This window comes from Aethalodelphis obliquidens, unplaced genomic scaffold, assembly GCF_003676395.1.
Source record: "Aethalodelphis obliquidens isolate GAN/ISIS:26980383/991018 unplaced genomic scaffold, ASM367639v1 scaffold10, whole genome shotgun sequence".
NCBI classification, from domain to species: Eukaryota; Metazoa; Chordata; class Mammalia; order Artiodactyla; family Delphinidae; genus Aethalodelphis; species Aethalodelphis obliquidens.
The window spans coordinates 21,837,704-21,856,765 of NW_020837954.1; the positions used below are offsets into that span (position 1 = coordinate 21,837,704).

Sequence of the window (19,062 nt, forward strand, 5' to 3'; positions counted from 1 at the left end):
AGGCCAAACTTCTAACCTACTAAGTGCTATGAATCACATAAAACCAGAAAACATTTTAATCCAGTGATACATGGCATACTGTAATTCATAACAGAACTAAAAAATAGGTAGCAGGAGAAAAAGAAAAAGAAAGCAGGGCTAGGTATGTATATAATGCATGTAAGAGAAGACTCAGATTTTTAAAAAGCACAAAATAAAAGTTATGTTATTTTTAAATAATGTGTATTCAATGAGTATTTAATATAATCCTACAAATACAAAGGGGTTATTATTACTACTGAAAAGTAATAACATTGGGCATGATTTGACACTTCTGGTAACATTGGTGAATTTCAGTACCTAAGATGCCATGTTTTTAGGATGCACTATTATTTTATATATCACTACACAGAAATGCTGCTAATTATAATTAAAATAGCCTGATTGCAGAGATGTTAAAATGTGGAAAACAATCATCTCTGAACTGATGAAAAAAAGTAATGCTTCTAATTAATTGGGATCAACTACTGGCAGTAGGAGATTACACGATATAATCTTTCTCCCAGGAAATTAAAAGCTCCATTGCCTAATACCTTCCTACAAAAGAACAACAACAACAAAATATTACCATCAATTACACTTAAAATATGTTATCAAAAAGGAAAAGGAGGAATACATTGGAGATTTCAACTCATATACAAAAAAGTATTAGGAAATGGAAGGCAGTTGGTAAACATGTAAGCGCTTTAAAGTTGTCATTATTATAACTAATATTAAAGAAGGGAATACTTAATTTACATTTCACATATGCTGACCGTTAAAAAATTTTTGCATTTTTACCCATTGCCTTTCAATTACAGCAACCAAACATTTGCTCTGGAGTGAAAAACATTGATTCTAAGTTTGTTCTTTATATAAGTGATCCAGAACCCATTTAAGTTATATATTTTAACTTATTACCATATCAATAAAGTTGATTGCTTTGCAGTTCTTCTGATTTACCCCTTTGTTCTTGGTACTCATCTGCAATTTCTCAAACATTTAATCAAAATTACTTTTTGAAGTACCAGCCGGTTCTCATGAACTTCTGAAGCCTTGTGTATTCTTACTGTGTGAAAGGTTATGGAAAGACTTTAGTATTTTATGAATGTTTAGTAGTAGAACTGAATCTTTTGCTTACAGCAGTTTCTTTGTGCAGGGTTACTTAGGAGAAAAGACTTGATTATTTTCCTGGAAAGGACACATGTATATCCAAATATTCTGAATGTAGATTTTTTTTTCTTTTTTGCAAAAGCCTCACTCAAAGATCAGGGAAAGAAGGCGGCAATGAGTTAAGCCTCTCTTTTGATCTAGAACATTTTCATTGATATTATCAGAAATGAGTACGCAGAAAATCAGTTTCAAAATATGATCCGCTAATATGGGATAGTGGAGGGAAGTGGTTAGTTGCCACATAAAATGGAAGTCAAGGTGAAGGGAGATTTAGTAAATATTAAGCTAAGTGCCTTGAATATTTTTACTTTAATCTCTTTGGTTTGATAAAATAGATGGGTGACTACAATTCTGAAATTCTTTCAATATGCCTGACTTGTTCCAGTATGTTATAAAATTCATTTCTTTATTCTGCTTAATTTAAAGAACATGGCTTAGCTCAATTCTACCATTACCTGGATATTCAGACTGGTTCCCTCTTTAACTATGAAAATACACATTAAATTCCAAGTTCATATTTGTTTCATATTTTACTTTCAAAAGTTTGACTTTTTTTTACAAATATTACAAATAAGGGAGAGTGCATCAGAGATTTCCTATCAAAACTTCTTCCTGCAGACATTAAAGTATACGAAGCACTGAAGAATTATCCCATGGAGACATAACCAATAAATTGTATAACTAGTCTCATTTTGGTGATAAGTGAACATCGTTCAACAAACACACATACTGCTTTTCATACCTTACCTGGAAAGAGGCTTTATTGAACATAGCTGTAAAATTATCTTTTAAGTTGGATTACTGAATTTGCACAAACATTTCTACAGAATTATTTTTTTAAAAAAATCAAGCTTTATCATTTTTCCACTACATTTTGTTGTGCTTTTTATATTAATATTTGCAAATGTTATAATTTAATACTTATATCCCAATTACTTGCATAATCAGTTTTTTTTTAATCCTGGGGTGTTGAAAGAACATATAATAATAATAATATTCTTCTTTAGACAAAAGTCTTTTTAAATGAAGTTAAAAGCTGAGATAATTTAAGGAAAAAGATCTTCAAATTTTCATAACCAACAGGTTTAAGTGAAATTTACAATGCATTGGAAAACTGGCTGGTTAAAGGTATGATTTGTCCTCAGGTAGCTCAAAATCATTTTTACAGGTTTTTGTTTTTTTGTAAAAGTGTTTTTTAATCTTGGTAAAATAATAAAATAATATTTCACAATTTTCACAGAGTCTGACTAAAGGGCAGAGGCATATTACCCTCAGTGTCTAGAATAAAGCCAGATTTTTTCAGGCCCAGTTCCACTGTAGAGTTTGTATGTACTGCAATCACAAACATTTTCTTGTTCCCTCTAAAGCTAGGGCCAATTTCATTTCAAATGGAGGTTAGAGTAAAAAATCACTCCTGTTTTACCACCTTCTGCGCTAAGTATTATCTTAACAACCTTTTGCTCTGGTTGACCCATTTAATAACCTGGAAGAAAAAAGTGTTGCTCCCATGTCTGGTCTCAATGGAAGTTATTTTCTAATGGACAATAAGCCGAAAGGCCATGGCTGTCTAGGAGGTCAAACAACAAATATCTTGTCTGCATGGGCTTACGCAGCAGCTTCGGTCCTTTCTTCTTCAGAAGCGGCTTTGTTGTCTTGCCTGTAATTTGCACATTTAGGCTCCGTAGTTTGTTTATAAAACAGTTTTACACAAACCACTCTTAGCAGTGCAAACTTCTGAGTTGAAAATTATTCAGGCTTGTTTCATTGAAGGCACTTGGTTTCCATGGCAATTTATAAAAGATGATGGTTTGGTTTCTTCGTTGGAACAGATGACTTAGTTTGGGTGTTCAAGTGGCCGCAAGCAAACTCCGATAAGCCTGTGTAATATGTAAGCCCAGGTTTACCATCCTGGATAGTAGTGCATGCAAAAAGAGACAGCATACAGTTATCTAGCTTAGCCATGGGAGGAAAACAATAATAATAAAGGTGGGATGGGGATAAGGTGGGGAGGAAGAAGAATGTTGTAAATAATTCTGAGTTCAGGTTATTTTCAAGGAATGGTAACAACCAAAGGTAAAAGGGCCTACATTTATTTAATGCTCTATGCAAAACCTTCTCAAAAGGAAAATAAATGCCAGCTCTTCACGTACCCTGTTTACAGTGAGGTTTTTGTTGGCAGGCCATTAGGTTTCCATGGTAACAAGCAAACTATTCATTTGAAACAAAACCAGCCATGACTTTGTGCTTTGACAAGGATTTCTATAGCTTTTTTTTTTTTTTTTTTCGAGTTCAACCAGATGACCAGATGACGCTGTAATCTTTTTAGCCACAAAAGCACCTGAAGGTCTCTTCTCTACTCAGGTCAAGATTTTCTTTTATTTGTAGTGCGGAATAAGTTATATTTCCATGATGTCTTTTTATCCCCAGTGCTTAAAAAATTTGTTTTTATTATTTTATTTTGAGTCAGTAGTCAGTGGAGGAATCTTTGGTAGTTTGTTTTTTCAATGTCCATTTACAAAGACTCTTTCTTCATGCCAGTGCCTGGTGAATCTTTTATAGCCTCTGCCAGGGTAAGGTCACCTTCGAGGACTTAAGATAGAGATGAGGACGATAACCGGAAAAAGCCATATATGTACTAAAATTCCAACAGCACCATCAACGGAATCTAAAGACAAGGGAAGTAAATGCCAAGAAATCATTAAAAAGGAGAGTAAGTATTCCATGTAGCTACCAATACAACTTCGGTGAACAAATAAAACAATTTTAGTATATGGAAGATATTTTTGGAAAACACTTGTTTTTTGGTTTGTTTTATTTATCAGCTTTACTTCCAAGACAAGTGAAAAGGAAAATAACTTGAATATATGGTGAGGCATTTGATAAAATTAAAATATTTTCAGATTTTAAATTGATATGCTATGCTACGAAAACCTGTTCAGAAGATATTTATGTGAGTCTATGGCTGAGCTCAACCTCAGAGTTCTGCTAGCCACATGAAGGCATGCACACATAGAAAATTCTCAAAAATCTAAAAGTTTAGCTTCATTTTTTTTTTCTGTAAGCTTTCAGAAATGTTTAAGCTTAAAGACCACTGAAAGAAAAACTACCCTTTATGAAAACCTGGTAGGGGTTGTTATGGGTAGAGAAATTAACTACTGCAAACAGTGGATTATACATATCAGGATCAGTCTATTATCTATAAATTGGGTAAATAATTTTCTCCTTAGTGTAATTTTTAAAAGTGCTATGAAGTCCATTCTAACTAAAAAATCTCTTTCACCAGTCTGCCTTGAGATTCCTACTGTAGCTGGTATTTCGAGTAAAATTCATGTACAGATGATACCTCTTAGAATGTATAGCTTACCTAGGAGGACTAACCTACCTTAAGTTACAAAATGGCTCTCACCTAGGAGTGAGCTGGGTTTTGAAAATAAGAGACAAACAATCTCAGCTTTTGATAGTGTGGCCATAGTACTACATTTACTACCGGAGAGGGGTTGGAAGCCTGAGCAGTTTAGGAAGAGGCCTTTGGCCTCCAAGCTGGTTTGTACTTAGAATTTAACATTAATTTAATATTCCACAAACACTATTCATCAAAATGAACTTAATAAGTTATAGTTAAAGAGATATAAATGTAGCAGAGTATTTTCTCATACCAAAGAAAATATTTTTGTTCAATTAGAATTGTTTCCTCTGATTTACAGAGGCTAAATAAAAATACCTCCAATAAGTATAGATATATCTTACTTGAAATAGTCACACTTTTTCCTGGATTTAGTAGTTTAAGAGAAGAAAACTGATTATGAAAATGTTCTATTGTATAACAATAAAGTGCCTATGGGTTTTCATAGTCATATTACTGTGGCTACATTTCTGCTTTCTCCTTTTTGGGGAGTAAATTATGTTCTCTTGCTTTCCTCATTTGGAAAGTTTAATTCTATTTATACTAATTTTCAGTGATTTAATTATCAAAATGTAAGATTTCTTTATCAGATGGTAACTATCTTCAGTTAATATAGTGTATGTTACTATCACTGATTCATGTTGTGAAATTCAAAAGAAATCCCTTTTTCCTCTGAGAAGAATGCTTGCTTTTCTGTGCATTTGACAAACCTACTTCATTTGGATATAGCTGCTTGTTTTCTAAAGAAAAATTAGCCAGACACAGGGAGAAACTTTTACTAAAATTGTTACTTGAAATGATAAGTGTAATGACAAGAAGGTGAAAACTATGAGCAAAATGGCTCATTGTTATGTACAATCTTAGTTTTTGTCTCCTAACAATGTTTAAAAATGTCAGTTCGTATGAGCAATCACTGGGTAGTTGTACAAATTTGACTTTCAACATCCAGACTGATATAATTTCTCACTAACTATACTCAATTAACAAAGACCCTGATTTGCTATAGACTTATACAAAGTGGATTTTCATGCTCTTTTTGTAAGTGCTAAATAATTGAGTTATTTGTATGTATTTAGTTTGATTGATACCTCTTTAAATGACCACAAAATTAAAGATTCTAGGTGGCCCTATGAAAATCCTTCAACTAAGAGGAATTTTTCATAAGTATAATTTTAGATTTCTCACCTTCACATAAATAATACAATGAGGATTTTAAGAAACAGCCCAACACATAATTCTGATGCTTTTTTTGCATTATTTATAATTTTTTATTTATAGCTCTTTTACTGAAAATGGATTTTTGGTGAAAAACATACAATTTGAAGATATCATTATACCATAATATTCAAACCAGAATAAAAAGTGAAACCAAATTACTAAACAAGATTGTGATGCAGGTATAAGGAGATTAATTATACCAGCAAAGAATTAGGCTGCTCCATTACTTAATATATATACTAAGACACTTCACAATATTGAATCTGTTAAAATGGTTGGCAAAAGTTAGACCTACAAAATACATTCATAAACTCGGAGGAATAAAAACAGCCATGGCTATATAAATGTGTGCTGAGTATATAGATTAGCCAAATATTTCAATAAAAGTGAAAAAAATCCTCTGAAATTAATAATATAAATTAAGAATATTTTAAAATCTTAATTAAAAACCAAAGTGTGCTTGCCTTACATAGACCTAAATCAAAATTACTTTTATTTTAGGTCAAATAGCTGAGTTCAAATGCCTACCATCAGATTTAATACTTTGATTTTAAAATATAATTAAAATTTTAGGGTCTCATGCATAGGAAATTTTTAAATAAACTAAAAATAAATTAGTTTTAACAATTAGACCTCATTAGTTTAATTGTCATTACGTTACTTTAACATCACACCAACTGATCCAAGAAGAGACACTTACTCTTAGTCGTTAAGTCTTGTTTTGCACATTCTCCTTCTGCAATTGATACATCATCAATGGCAATGTCACCTTCTATGCCAGGACCTCGAATACCTTCAAAAATGAGCTACAAATATGAATAAAACAAACCTAAATGCAGGGCTTTGATTTGCAGATGAATTTTTATTGAGAAATCGAGGAGACAAACCTAAAATTGACAACAATCCTGGCATCATTTATTATTGATGGTCTTCAGAATTCTTACTTGCAAAAAACATAAACTTTCTCAACAAAACCAATAGGATTTTCCTTGTATAGCATAGTTTTCCATATGACAAGCTCTGTGTCAATTTTAAAACAAAACTAAACTTAATTGAAAAACAGAATAAAAGCAGCTACTATTACAAATCGTATCACTTTTTGTTTTCAGAGGTAAAGAAAAGTTTTTCTCTGAAATATTTCTCTGAAATAGATTCCCTCCAATGTTTTCTAAGCATATCCCATAACACTGGTTTTCTAGAAATATTTTATGGATGAATGAGTTCCGGGTTCACTGCGACAGTATTATGTTTAATGAAGCACAGAGCAAGGGTTTACCATCTCTGTAAAACTGTTTGATCTCTTACAAATACAGTGAATAAATTCATCATATTCCCCATATGCTTTGTTTCTAAACCCTTGAAGATATTTATGGGTTTACTTATGTTGAGTGTTTAGCGGCAGACCTTTGAATTTCCAGTATCTAGAACAGTGGTTGGCACTGAGGTAAGACATTAGTGTTGAAAGAATAGATGAATGAAATAAGTCTCCATTTATTACTAAATTCTAGATACAAGGTCAATATAAGGACAATTAGCAAGTTTGTTTTTTTTTTTTAAAGAAGATGTTGGGGGTAGGAGTTTATTAATTAATTTATTTATTTTTGCTGTGTTGGGTCTTCGTTTCTGTGCGAGGGCTTTCTCTAGTTGTGGCAAGCGGGGGCCACTCTTCATCGCGGTGTGCGTGCCTCTCACTATCGCGGCCTCTCTTGTTGCAGAGCACAGGCTCCAGACGCGCAAGCTCAGTAGTTGTGGCTCACGGGCCTAGTTGCTCCGCGGCATGTGGGATCCTCCCAGACCAGGGCTCGAACCCGTGTCCCCTGCATTATCAGGCAGATTCTCAACCACTGCGCCACCAAGGAAGCCCCAATTAGCAAATTTTTATTTCATTTTTATAGAAATAAGAGTCTTCTAAAATTTTGTCTTATCTCACAATTACTCCTTGCTTCCAGTAAAACCTTTTAATTCTTTTGATACTAAAAAATAACCTATGCATGTAGTGATTATATTCCCAGAAAAATTTCTACATACCAAAATGAAATACCTACTTTGTTTTTTCCGAAGAAAAATTAGCCTAATAACTGTTTTCAACATCAAACTAATGTGTGCATTTTAATACAATTTCTAGTCTATTTCATTGCAACAAATTGGAGTAAAAGTCTGTTTTTATCAATGCCAAAATTTTTGTTTTTCAAAGTATCTTAATGTGACTCCTTAAAAGCAAATTTGTGATGAATTTAAGAGAACTTACACTACTTTTGTGAAGGCTACCATTGTTCTCTGATATGCTGTCATAATTTTATCAATAGAAATCTCTAAGTAGGAGAGTAGAGGCATTAGTTACCACCTTTTGTATTGAGTCCTTTCCTCCACTTAAATATGGTCTATAAGAATAATTTTCATGATAGGAAAAATTTTGATAAGAGAAAAAGATTTGGGAAGTTTTTATTATTATATTATTATTATATTTAATTTGTGTAGAGAGGGTTTCCTGCTTACCTATGTTGAGATAAGTATGTTAATAAAGAGTGTCCAAAAACATTTCTTTGAAAGGCATCCAATTTGTCTTGTCACTGAAGCCAAAATAAAATGGCAAACCAGAGTTAAACTATTTAGAACTAAATTGGCAGTATATGAATTCTCCATCCTCAGATGGAGTCAGGAATGAAGCATTAATTTGGCTGCCTGGAAATGATAACTTGCATTTGACTTAGGGTGGTGTTTTGGAAGGTATCTGGGTAGTGGCTACACAGCCCTCAGAGGACTATTTAAATTGCAAGAGAGAAGATTAAAAAAAATAATAATAATGATATAAAAATTCAAGAGCACTGAATTTGGAAAAGAAGTCATTTTAATGGCTGCAGAATAGTTCATGTCATGGATGCAACAAAATTTATTTAACCAGCATGTATTGTTATTGTTAGACATTAAAATTATTTTCAGTTATTCTGAACAAGGCTGAGATGAACAAGGCTGAATTTCATATGATTATTACACACAATTAGTATATGGTTCTTTAGGGTCATTATAAATTGCCCCTATCAGCAGTTTATCTGTGAGAAGGCATCGCCTTTTTCCTAACCATGGGTTTTTAAGTATTTGGGTATTATTTTCCTTTTTTTGACATGTGCTGCTTACCTGGTAGAGAATCAATGTTAAGAGTAAATCAATAGTATTCCCACCCCCTTCTTAGTTTCAGTCATGTGATGCTGCGTCTTCTCCCCTGAAGATAACAACATGAATGGAATGTTATCTTGGAGAAAGTCAGAACTCAAAGATTCATGCTATAAGAGTCTGATTCCACAAAATCAAATATTTTCCACCATGCCCCCAAGACTAATACTTTACTTAATGAAAGTGGAGGGCTGTCATCACAAATTTTTCTTTTACGCAGTTCTTTTAAAGGACTGAATGGAAGAAAATGTAGATTTCTCCTTCCCAGTCAAGTTTAATTCTGGAGGGAAGCAGGAATAAGAATGTATTAGTCGGAAAAATTTGGTATGGTGAAGAGGAAACCTCTTCAAGCACCAAGAGTTTTAATTTTAAGAGGTGGAGTAGAAAGAGAAAGGGAGTAAACACTGTAGAACAGAATACAGGGTTTGTAATGTGGCCATGGCAAAGATAGAGGATTGCATTCCAGTATGATTTGTGTGCGAAGTGACATGTTGGTGAAAAGGCTAATACGGGTAGGTTAGAATGTTCTGCACCTGCTCACACTTGAAATCTAAAAAGATGAAGCTGAAGTCATAATCCTTGCATTGGGAAGGATGCTGGAGGAACACGCTTGAGAGACATGGATTTTTCCATCTTAGGTATGTAGAGGTGAGTAGACAATAAAATTACCCACAATTTTTCTTATTTAAAGTACACAATTATTTTCACTTAATAAGTTGCTGTTACCTGGAGATAAGGGTCAATATAAAATAATGGCATTATTTTAAAAATCAAAATTAAAATGTCTAAATCATCAAAATCATTCCTTAACTTTTCAAAGCTTCTTTCCCTGGAATGATCTTGCCATTGCTCAAAGCATTTCAAAACTTCTGTTACTGACTTTAAAGTATTAAACATTCCTACTTTTCCTATTAATTTTCTTTTTCTTTCCTTCTTTCTGCCTCGCTGTGCAGCTTGATCAAAAACCCAAGGTTGAACCTAGGCTTGTGCTAAAAACAAAAGTCTTGAAGCAGCGAGGTTGTGAAGGATGCTGCCACCCTTCTTTTGTGGTCAGATTGAGAGGGAGTGTTGGGGAGACTTTGGTGGTAAACATCAGAGAGTAGATTGACTGATGGAATTTAATATGTGTGCTGCCTGCCTACTGGCAATATGTTGACCGCAAATGTGTAGTTGGCTGAACAGCAGAAATACAAATCAACAAAAGTTGAATTGTCTTATGTACAGAGGGCTGCCTCTATCTAGAACATTCTTTTATATGAATACTTCATCCTTCGGTGATCCTGATGAAGTGTTACAGTAATAAAAGCTGACTGATTTGTAAATTTATTATTTACACTTATCTGCACAACTATAGATAATACAGTTTGTCTCTGAATAAAGCAATTTGATTACTTTCCAAGCATAGCAGTGTTTTAGTTATTGTGTGGAAATAAATCAGAGAATTAGTAGTAGTTATTACTGGGATGATAAAAATAACTTTTGACAATCAAATTCTTGGCACAGTTATATAATTGGTACTTTTAATATATATTTGAAATCTTGTGATGATAGGGAATCCAATCCAATAGGCTAGAGAAATACCGTAGTCTTCCTCAGGGTCCTATTTGAACATGACGAAAGAAAAAGGTACTGCGTAGTTGTTGGCTTGTTTCCTTTTAATTTCCACAGAAGCTTTGTTATTGGGAAGATATAGATTGTTTTTTAACTCATTTGACTCTTACAAAGAAATATTTATTGCATTGTTCTGTTTATGCTCTGAACTCCAACTAGAATTATTATAACACGATTTTATAGATTCTAATAGACTTATAAACGGCTTTGAGATGAAGACCTAGAGGGATATTTTCTCCTTATATTGTTTTTGACTATGAGATGGATAACAGAAATAAAATGCATAGGTATTAAATTTAAATAATGTACCTTGGCCAAACTTTCAAGTGCTTTTAAAAATAAATCCTTGGTGACAAACATCTTTTTTCTCAAATACAAAGATGAGAAACTATAACAGTCCATTATAATATGATGTATCTCAACTTGGAAGATGTGATCTGTATGCAATGAGAAAAGTCTGAATTACATTCACTCAGAGAAGAAATGCTCTCTAGTTTAATAGATTAAATATGTCATATTTTAATGAAGTACCATCATGATTCTGACTACTATTACATTACAAGGATAAGACTATGTTCTTTTCCTCTTCAATACTTCTGAAATGCATTTGGCTTAATTGCCTTGAAGACCGAATTAATGGAATCTAGATTCTCAGGGAGAAAATGTTGACGTTTAGGTCTCCTGAAAAGAGTGTTCAAATTGTGCAAAACCTGTTCTTCACACATAATCACACTGATCTTACTTAAAATGGTTTCCCTTAACTAAAACAAGTTTAAAATTGTAACGTTTTCACAGTGTGTGCCTGTAATTCAGCAAATTTAATATGCAAGAAATACTGCATGATCAGAAAATTAATTCCTGGTGAGTAAAGGCAAGTGGGAGTTTAAAAAATGTATGTGAATTTCTGTATTAGAATTACACTACACAAAATTATTTCAATTCATCAATTGACAGTTTCTTACATTTATTTATAATGCTTTAAAGCATGTAGATATAGACGTCAATATATAGGGAGATACAGATGATGCTGTAAAAGTTTATGTTCAAATATAATTTCTCAGAAAGGGAGGAAGAGCTACATGTAGCACTAATGAGTAAAGGTAATTGGGGAGTCAAAGACTACAACGCACTTCTGATGATGACTCAACATTAATAGTGCCTCTGCAAATGTTTTCTTTCTGACAAGAGACATCGCTTCTGATCATTACTGCTAAGGCAAAGCCAAAGTCTTGGAATGCAGTTTGAAAACTGGCAGTGTACATCACTTGGAAAAACTTTAGGATGTGAATAAATTTGAAAATAGCTATTAACATTAATAATTTTACCTTTATTTTATTCCTGGTTCAGCAAATAATTAAACTATCCTTTATTTTTATTTTTTCCCTCTTACCTGCAAAGAGCAGAACTATCCTTAACCAGTACAGAAGAGATTTGAAGAGAGGTAACATAATAAACCAGGTGAGTAGCCTAAGCTTTTTCTCTGGAGAAACTATATAAATATTAACACTGAGTTTAACTTCACAAGACTCTGCCAGTCCAACTTGCTGGATAAATGTCAGTTGGTTGTTAAAGCTTCTAATCTGAAATAATAACATGAGATTTTGACTGTTGGCAAAAACAAAAAGAACTAGATCTCATTGTGAATTGCAATTAGAAAATGTTTTCAATAGTTACTTCAGGAGCCATCATCATGTCTATAATTGCTCCGGAATTTGGCTTAGAATGTCAGATATGTATCTATGTGAGCATGTAATGTCTACTAAGGAGGATGATATTTTCTGGATTATTATTATTCATAGAAATATATAAAGGCAGCATGATGTAATGAGAGCATTATAATCTCTTTTCCAATCCATATTTAATGTTAAGGATTTGTGTGATTTAAGATAAATTGTCTCAAAACATACTTTCAAATCTTTAAATGAGGATATAAGAAGATCTCCAGAATTCTTTTCGCCTATACATAAGAAAATGTAAAGACAGTATTATAATGTCTCTATACTTTTCCCTCACAAAACATTTGGAATGTACTGTGAAAGAAGTAAAGCATTTAAAAGGATAGTTAAATATTTTCCTTGGTGTAGGATATAAAATAAAAGTGACATTCTAAGACTAACACCATATTAATTTTACTTTTTTGGAAATTTTTTCCCTAATCCTTCTGAATCCAGCTAAATATATTTTCCTCACAAGTACCGATCATGCTAAATTAATTCTAGAAAAAGAGCCCCAAAAGAAATTTCAGTAGGAGAAAACTTCTATTTGCCTGAAAAATACTACACAATAATTTGATTTTCAGCTAAGCAAACTAATTGGACGCACTGAGACAAAGAACTTTGCAAGTGGTTGTTTTTTTAAAGGGTTTATGGATCAAACTAATTTGAAGGCATACAACTCCACAAACAAAACATAAAATGTGTCAATGTAACAGAGTCTCAAAATCACTTATATTTCATTTAAAATTCTGAGAGGTAAGAGATAACCTTTCCACTTGAATTAAAGACATCCTAGAATGCCACAAATCTACATTTGAATAACGTTAAAACTTCTCACAACTTAATCTGTACAGTAATATATTCCATACTTTTCTTTGCCATGCTTTTCTGGTAGGCATCATATACCAAAGCAAGATTTTTGAAAAGCTTGATAGTTTATAACTGACTTTTTTGTTTGTTTGTTGTTTTTTTTTTTTTTTTGCGGTACGCGGGCCTCTCACTGTTGTGGCCTCTCCCGTTGCGGAGCACAGGCTCTGGACGCGCAGGCTCAGCGGCCATGGCTCACGGGCCCACCCGCTCCGCGGCATGTGGGATCCTCCCGGACCGGGGCACGAACCCGTGTCCCCTGTATCGGCAGGCGGACTCTCAACCACTGCGCCACCAGGGAAGCCCTATAAATGACTTTTGAAGAAAAATATACTTTGTCTGAAAAAAGTTGAAAACAACAAGAAACTTGAAAACAAAATTAAATTTAAAAAATGGGGTAGGATGGTGCAGTTGCATTTCCTTGAACAATCAAGATTTATGAAATGAAAGTCCTTAGCCAATGGACCTAGAACTATCTCAGAGAAATAAGGACCTAGAGATCCAATATAAAAATACGGTTTTATTTATCTTCATTTCCCATTGGTAATTTAAATAGTTTAGAAATTCATTGATTCAAAATCTTCATTTTTGGATTGGCTTCCAGCCAGGATAGAGTAACAGAAACCAGATTTATCTTCCCAACTGAAACAACCAAATAACCGGACAAAGTATATGAAAGAATGGTATTCAGGACACTAGCCATCAGGTAATGAAGAACAGTGAACCCCTGAGTGATAGAAATCAAACAAGGTTTACCTTATGACTGCCCTATACAGAATTTATAGACTATGGTGAAAGCAGAACAAAGGTAGAGCCTGGTAGAAAATCTGGGTTGAGGAGATAGAGCTGAGAGTCCAAGGAATCCAAGGCAGCTAGAGTATGCAGGGTAGAATACAGGCCAAGAAAGAATTGCAGAGAAAGAGACATCTGCAGAGGGTACCCCTCAAGTATTCAGCAAAGTCCTGATCAGGCCTTGAATGTGAGGAAACTGCCTAAGACCTGGGAAAGACCCAGGGGGATGCATTTAATGTAACAGTACCCAGCTAACACAGAACTTGGGAAAACTCCTAATTCATGAGGCATTGGGTAGAGTACTCAGAAGACTTTTGCCTCAGTATTGAGAAATAATCAGCCTGATATCAAACACTGTTCTAGTCTCATGTAACAAATCTTAAAAGCAGGAACAAAAATTATCAAGCTGTTTCCAAGTAACTAAACTACATCACAAATAAGCTCAAGAATAAAGAATCACAAAAATATCCAGCAACTATGAAGGTAAAATTTACAATGTCTGACACCCAGTCAGACTACCAGACATGTAAAGGAGCAGGAAAATAATGACTTGTAAAGATGAGAAAACATCAGTTAATCAAAACCAACCAAGAACTGGCACAGATGATATTGTTAGCAGACAATGACATTAGACAGTTATTATAATTGGATTTAATAGGTTCAAAACATTAACTTAAGACATGAAATGTATTTTTCAAAAAGACTCAAACTGAACTTACAGAGATGGAAAGTATAATGGCTGAGATGAAAAATACACTGAGTAGGACTGAAAGCACATTAGACATTGCAAAGGAAATGATTAGTGAATGTGAAGACAGTAGGTTATTCTATAAATTGTGAATAGTGAAATAATTTTAGATAAGATGGTGGTTTTCCCAATTTCCTTACTACCTTATGCAAATTTCTTAAGAGTGGGCACTCTCTGTAATGACCAGTCTACTGGACTTGACCTCCTTTCCAATTTGAGAATCACAGTCTTTAAATTCTGCGAGCACCAAACTTTCCTGGATCTCCTTCCTTATAACTCTAAAAAACACTACTTAGGATCAAGCTCCTCTTCCACAGTTCATGTTAATGATTGGTTAGTGTTCTGTGTGGTTCCACTGTCTTTAATCACTGTTCACATATGTACACTTTTCCTTGGAAATATCAACCACTCCCAGAGTTTTAGGCAGCACATACAGCCTAATGACCTACAAAAATGTTGTCCCCAAAGCTTCAGAAAAACATATGCAATAACCTTCTGCACACTTTTTTTTTTTTTTTTTTTTTTTTCGGTACGCGGGCCTCTCACCACTGTGGCCTCTCCCGCTGTGGAGCACAGGTCCCGGACACGCAGGCCCAGCGGCCATGGCTTGCACGCGGGATCCTCCCGGACCGGGCACAAACCTGCGTCCCCTGCACCGGCAGGCAGACCCCCAACCACTGTGCCACCAGGGAAGCCCTACCTTCTGCACATCTTTAAGAGGATATTCCACAGGCATTTTATATTAACATGTCCAAAACAGAAGTAACCATAATCATCCCTGAAGCTTGTCTCTTTTCCTCGTTTTGTTATTTAGGGTAATGGATAAAGTAACAGACATTACTCAAGACACCCCAGTTAGAAGCTTCTTGGTCATTCATGGCTACTTCCCAAATTCCCAACATAAAAATGTTCTGCTAGTTTTTATACCTAAGTATATCTTGAAACCATCCTCTTTTCTTCATACCACTTCCCTAGTTTGTCCTTTCAATATCTTTTATGTGGATTTTACGACAGTGTTCTAACTTGTTTGCTGGCCCGATTTCATCTCCTTGAATCATCTTCCATACAACAACCTAAGTGATGCACCATGTCATCCCCTGAGTAAAATCTTTCCATAACTCCCCAGTGTCTATGCTCTTGAGGTTCCCTAACCTCATCTCACATCAGTCTTTGATTTATTTTTGTGTACCAAATTCCAGATAAATGTCTGTTTCTCTGACAAATCCTGTGATGTATGACCTCCATGTCTTGGTTTACTCTGAACTCTGCTGCAATATTAATATTAGACCTTCTTCTACTTTGCAATCCCTCTCTTCAGGTTTCACCCCATGTAACAGGCTTCTCTTGACTCTCCTCCATACTCTTCTCGTTGATTAGGTGTGCTCATAGAAACTTGTGCATATTTCTATTACTGCAATTATTACAGTATGTGATGTATGTGTTTAGATGTGTATTTCCACCAATCTGAGGTAAACAATCACTATGAAATCTTCATGGCTAGCAATGTGCCTGGCACACAGTAGTAGCTCAATAAGTATTTATTGTACTGTTGTCTGTGACAATAAATGATTGTCTTGAAGGTACTCAATAAATATTTACTAAATTGATGTCTATGGCAATAAAGGATTATCCTGAAGGAAACATTAATATAACTAGTCCCTTAAATACTTACTTTATATGTATTTGATTTAATAGTTTTGTGTTGGTAAGGCAGTGACATAGGAAGCAAAAACGTCTAGAAGAACATCATTTTTTTAGAAAGAAAGGTTCTTTGATGCCTATAGAGGTATGTACATTTTAATATTAAGGTTACTTTTATCAGTAATGCTTTGGAGTTCTGTCGTCCCAGTTTAATTTAGTTTAATGATATGTTGCTTTACATTCAACTTTTTTATTCTCTCTTCTTATTCTTTTTTATTCTCTATTCAACTATTTTATTCATTTTTTACTCAACTATTTTATTCTTCATAGAAACAAAATAATTACTAGGATCTATGAATTGAGTTGCTTTTATGTGTTTGTAGATAATCAGCTAGGATTTACTCCATTATTCTTTACCAGAGTGAAAAACTGAGTGCATTTTTATCATCCTGGTTAGTTTTAGAAGTGTAATTTCTAAATCAGTCATTAGAATTTTATAGATTAAGTTACAAGAAGACAGCATTCCACCAATTGAAAATTGGCATAATTGAAGCTCTCTGAATTTCTATACCCTTACTAAATGCCACGAAATGCAATTAAGAAATCCCCAGTAGAAAAACATACTCAGCCTGAGTATATAAAATACATATATAAAGTTACTAAAATCACTAAAACTACATTATTTTCTCCACTAAAATAGTTTATGAAAAATTTTTTCTAGCCATGATGCCCATTGCTATAATCATTAAAATTTTTATTATATATTTGCAGCTAATTCTCTTAATCCTATCTAAACCTGTCTTCTTTTCTATATAAAAACAAATAAGAGTAACTTGTTTAAAGTTCTCTAACTTTGATAATCAAAGTAATAAATTACTAAAATGACATTACCTCAAAGAGATTTTGCTAACGTATACAAAATTCCATCAAGTAAAATTCAAACAGATTATTTGAGAATTGATCATCCAGCTTCCTTTATTATAAGAATGTATGTTGTTTGTCTTCAAGGAAAAAAATACACACATATGATTTTATAGAAACAAATTACGTTTTCTCCAGGCAAATCACTTGAATTCGGATAGACAATTATTCAAACATATTACTTAATAGATGTTAATTAATAAGAGAAAAGGACATTTTCTCTTTATAAAACAACTTTTAGAACTAAAGGGAAACTTAATCATGTTATTTTTGTGATGCTCATGTCAGAATTTTTGCATACTCATTCTAATTTTGCTCAAGATCTGCCTTTAACATTATGCTCAAGTGCAAAAATATATCCGCAGACATGATTGTTCTTTTCTTACCTGAAATGAAGTAATTGGATATATATTAACATGTGCCTCATTCCACCGTTGTCCTTTATTCCCACTTGAAGACCACAGTGGATTCTCTAACGTTGTCTGCCCTTTCAAACGTAGATAAACATTTAAAACACCTAAAAATAACAATGAAATTTTATTTTGTATATTTGCTTTGGCTTCATGTTTGTTTCTTCTTGACTGAACACTTGTAAATTATTAAAAATGAAATTTCACAGAACACTCCAGTGTCTCCTCTTCTCTTCCCCTCTCATTTCCAACCTTGCTCTTAGGACGCTTGGCATATGTGGCAGGTCTCCAGAAATGATCACATCTTAATCCCTAGAACTTGTGAATGTTATCTTATATGGCAAAAGAGACTTAACAGATGTGATTAAATTAAGAATTTTGAGATGGGAAGATTATTCCAAATAACCTGAGTGGGTCCTAAATATTATCACATATATCTTTCTTTCTAAGTGGAGGGAGAAGGAGATTTGATACAGGAGAGAAGGTCATGTGAAAGACAGATAAGATGCAACACTGTTGGTTTTGAAAATGAAGTGAGGAACCACAAGCTGAATACAGTTAGTCTCTAGGAGCTAGAAAAGACAAGTAGACAGATTCTCCCCTAGAGGCTTCATAAGGGAGCAGCTCTGCTGACATCTTTGTGTTTTAATTAATTTTTATTGGAGTATAGTTGCTTTATAATGTTGTGTTAGTTTCTACTGTACAGCAAAATGAATCAGCTATACATATATTCCCTTTTTTTTGGATTTCCTTCCCATTTAGGTCACCACAGTACACTAACTAGATTTACTGTGCTATACAGTAGGGTCTCATTAGTTATCTATTTTATACATAGTATCAATGGTGTATATATGTCAATGCCAATCTACCAATTCCTCCCACCCACCCCCATTTCACCCTTGGTATCCATTCATCTGTTCTCTATTTCTGCTTTGCAAATAAGATCAACTATACCATATTTCTAGATTCCAAATATATGAGTTAATATATATTTGTTTTTCTCTTTCTGACTTACTTCACTCTGTATGGCACTCTATAGGTCCATCCACATCTCTACAAATGACACAATTTTGTTTCTTCTTATGGCTCAGTAATAGACCATTGTATATATGTACCACATCTTCTTTATCCATTCGTCTGTCGATGGACATTTAGGCTGCTTGCATGTCCTGGCTATTGTAAATAGTGCTGCTATGAACACTGGGGTGCATGTGTCTTTTTGAATTATGGTCATCTCTGGGTATATTCCAAGGAGTGGGATTGCTGGGTCATATGGTAGTTCTATTTTTAGATTCTTAAGGAACCTCCATACTGATTTCCATAGTGGCTATATCAAGTTACATTCCCACCAACAGTGCGTGAGGGTTCCCTCAG

At 33.8% G+C, this 19,062-nt stretch overlaps 1 protein-coding gene across 1 annotated transcript in view; it reads right to left on the minus strand.

Annotated features, from left to right (window-relative positions):
- Positions 1-1,930: 1,930 nt before the first annotated feature.
- MDGA2 (MAM domain containing glycosylphosphatidylinositol anchor 2) overlaps positions 1,931-19,062 on the minus strand; it is an 848,836-nt gene continuing 831,704 nt past the window's right edge. Inside the window, exons 15-17 of the mRNA XM_027111155.1 lie at positions 17,665-17,795; positions 6,513-6,618; positions 1,931-3,856 (exon numbers count right to left, since the gene is read on the minus strand). Of these exons, the coding sequence (XP_026966956.1) occupies positions 3,768-3,856; positions 6,513-6,618; positions 17,665-17,795 (326 nt within the window). The 3' untranslated portion in view covers positions 1,931-3,767. The remainder of the gene's footprint in view (positions 3,857-6,512; positions 6,619-17,664; positions 17,796-19,062) is intronic.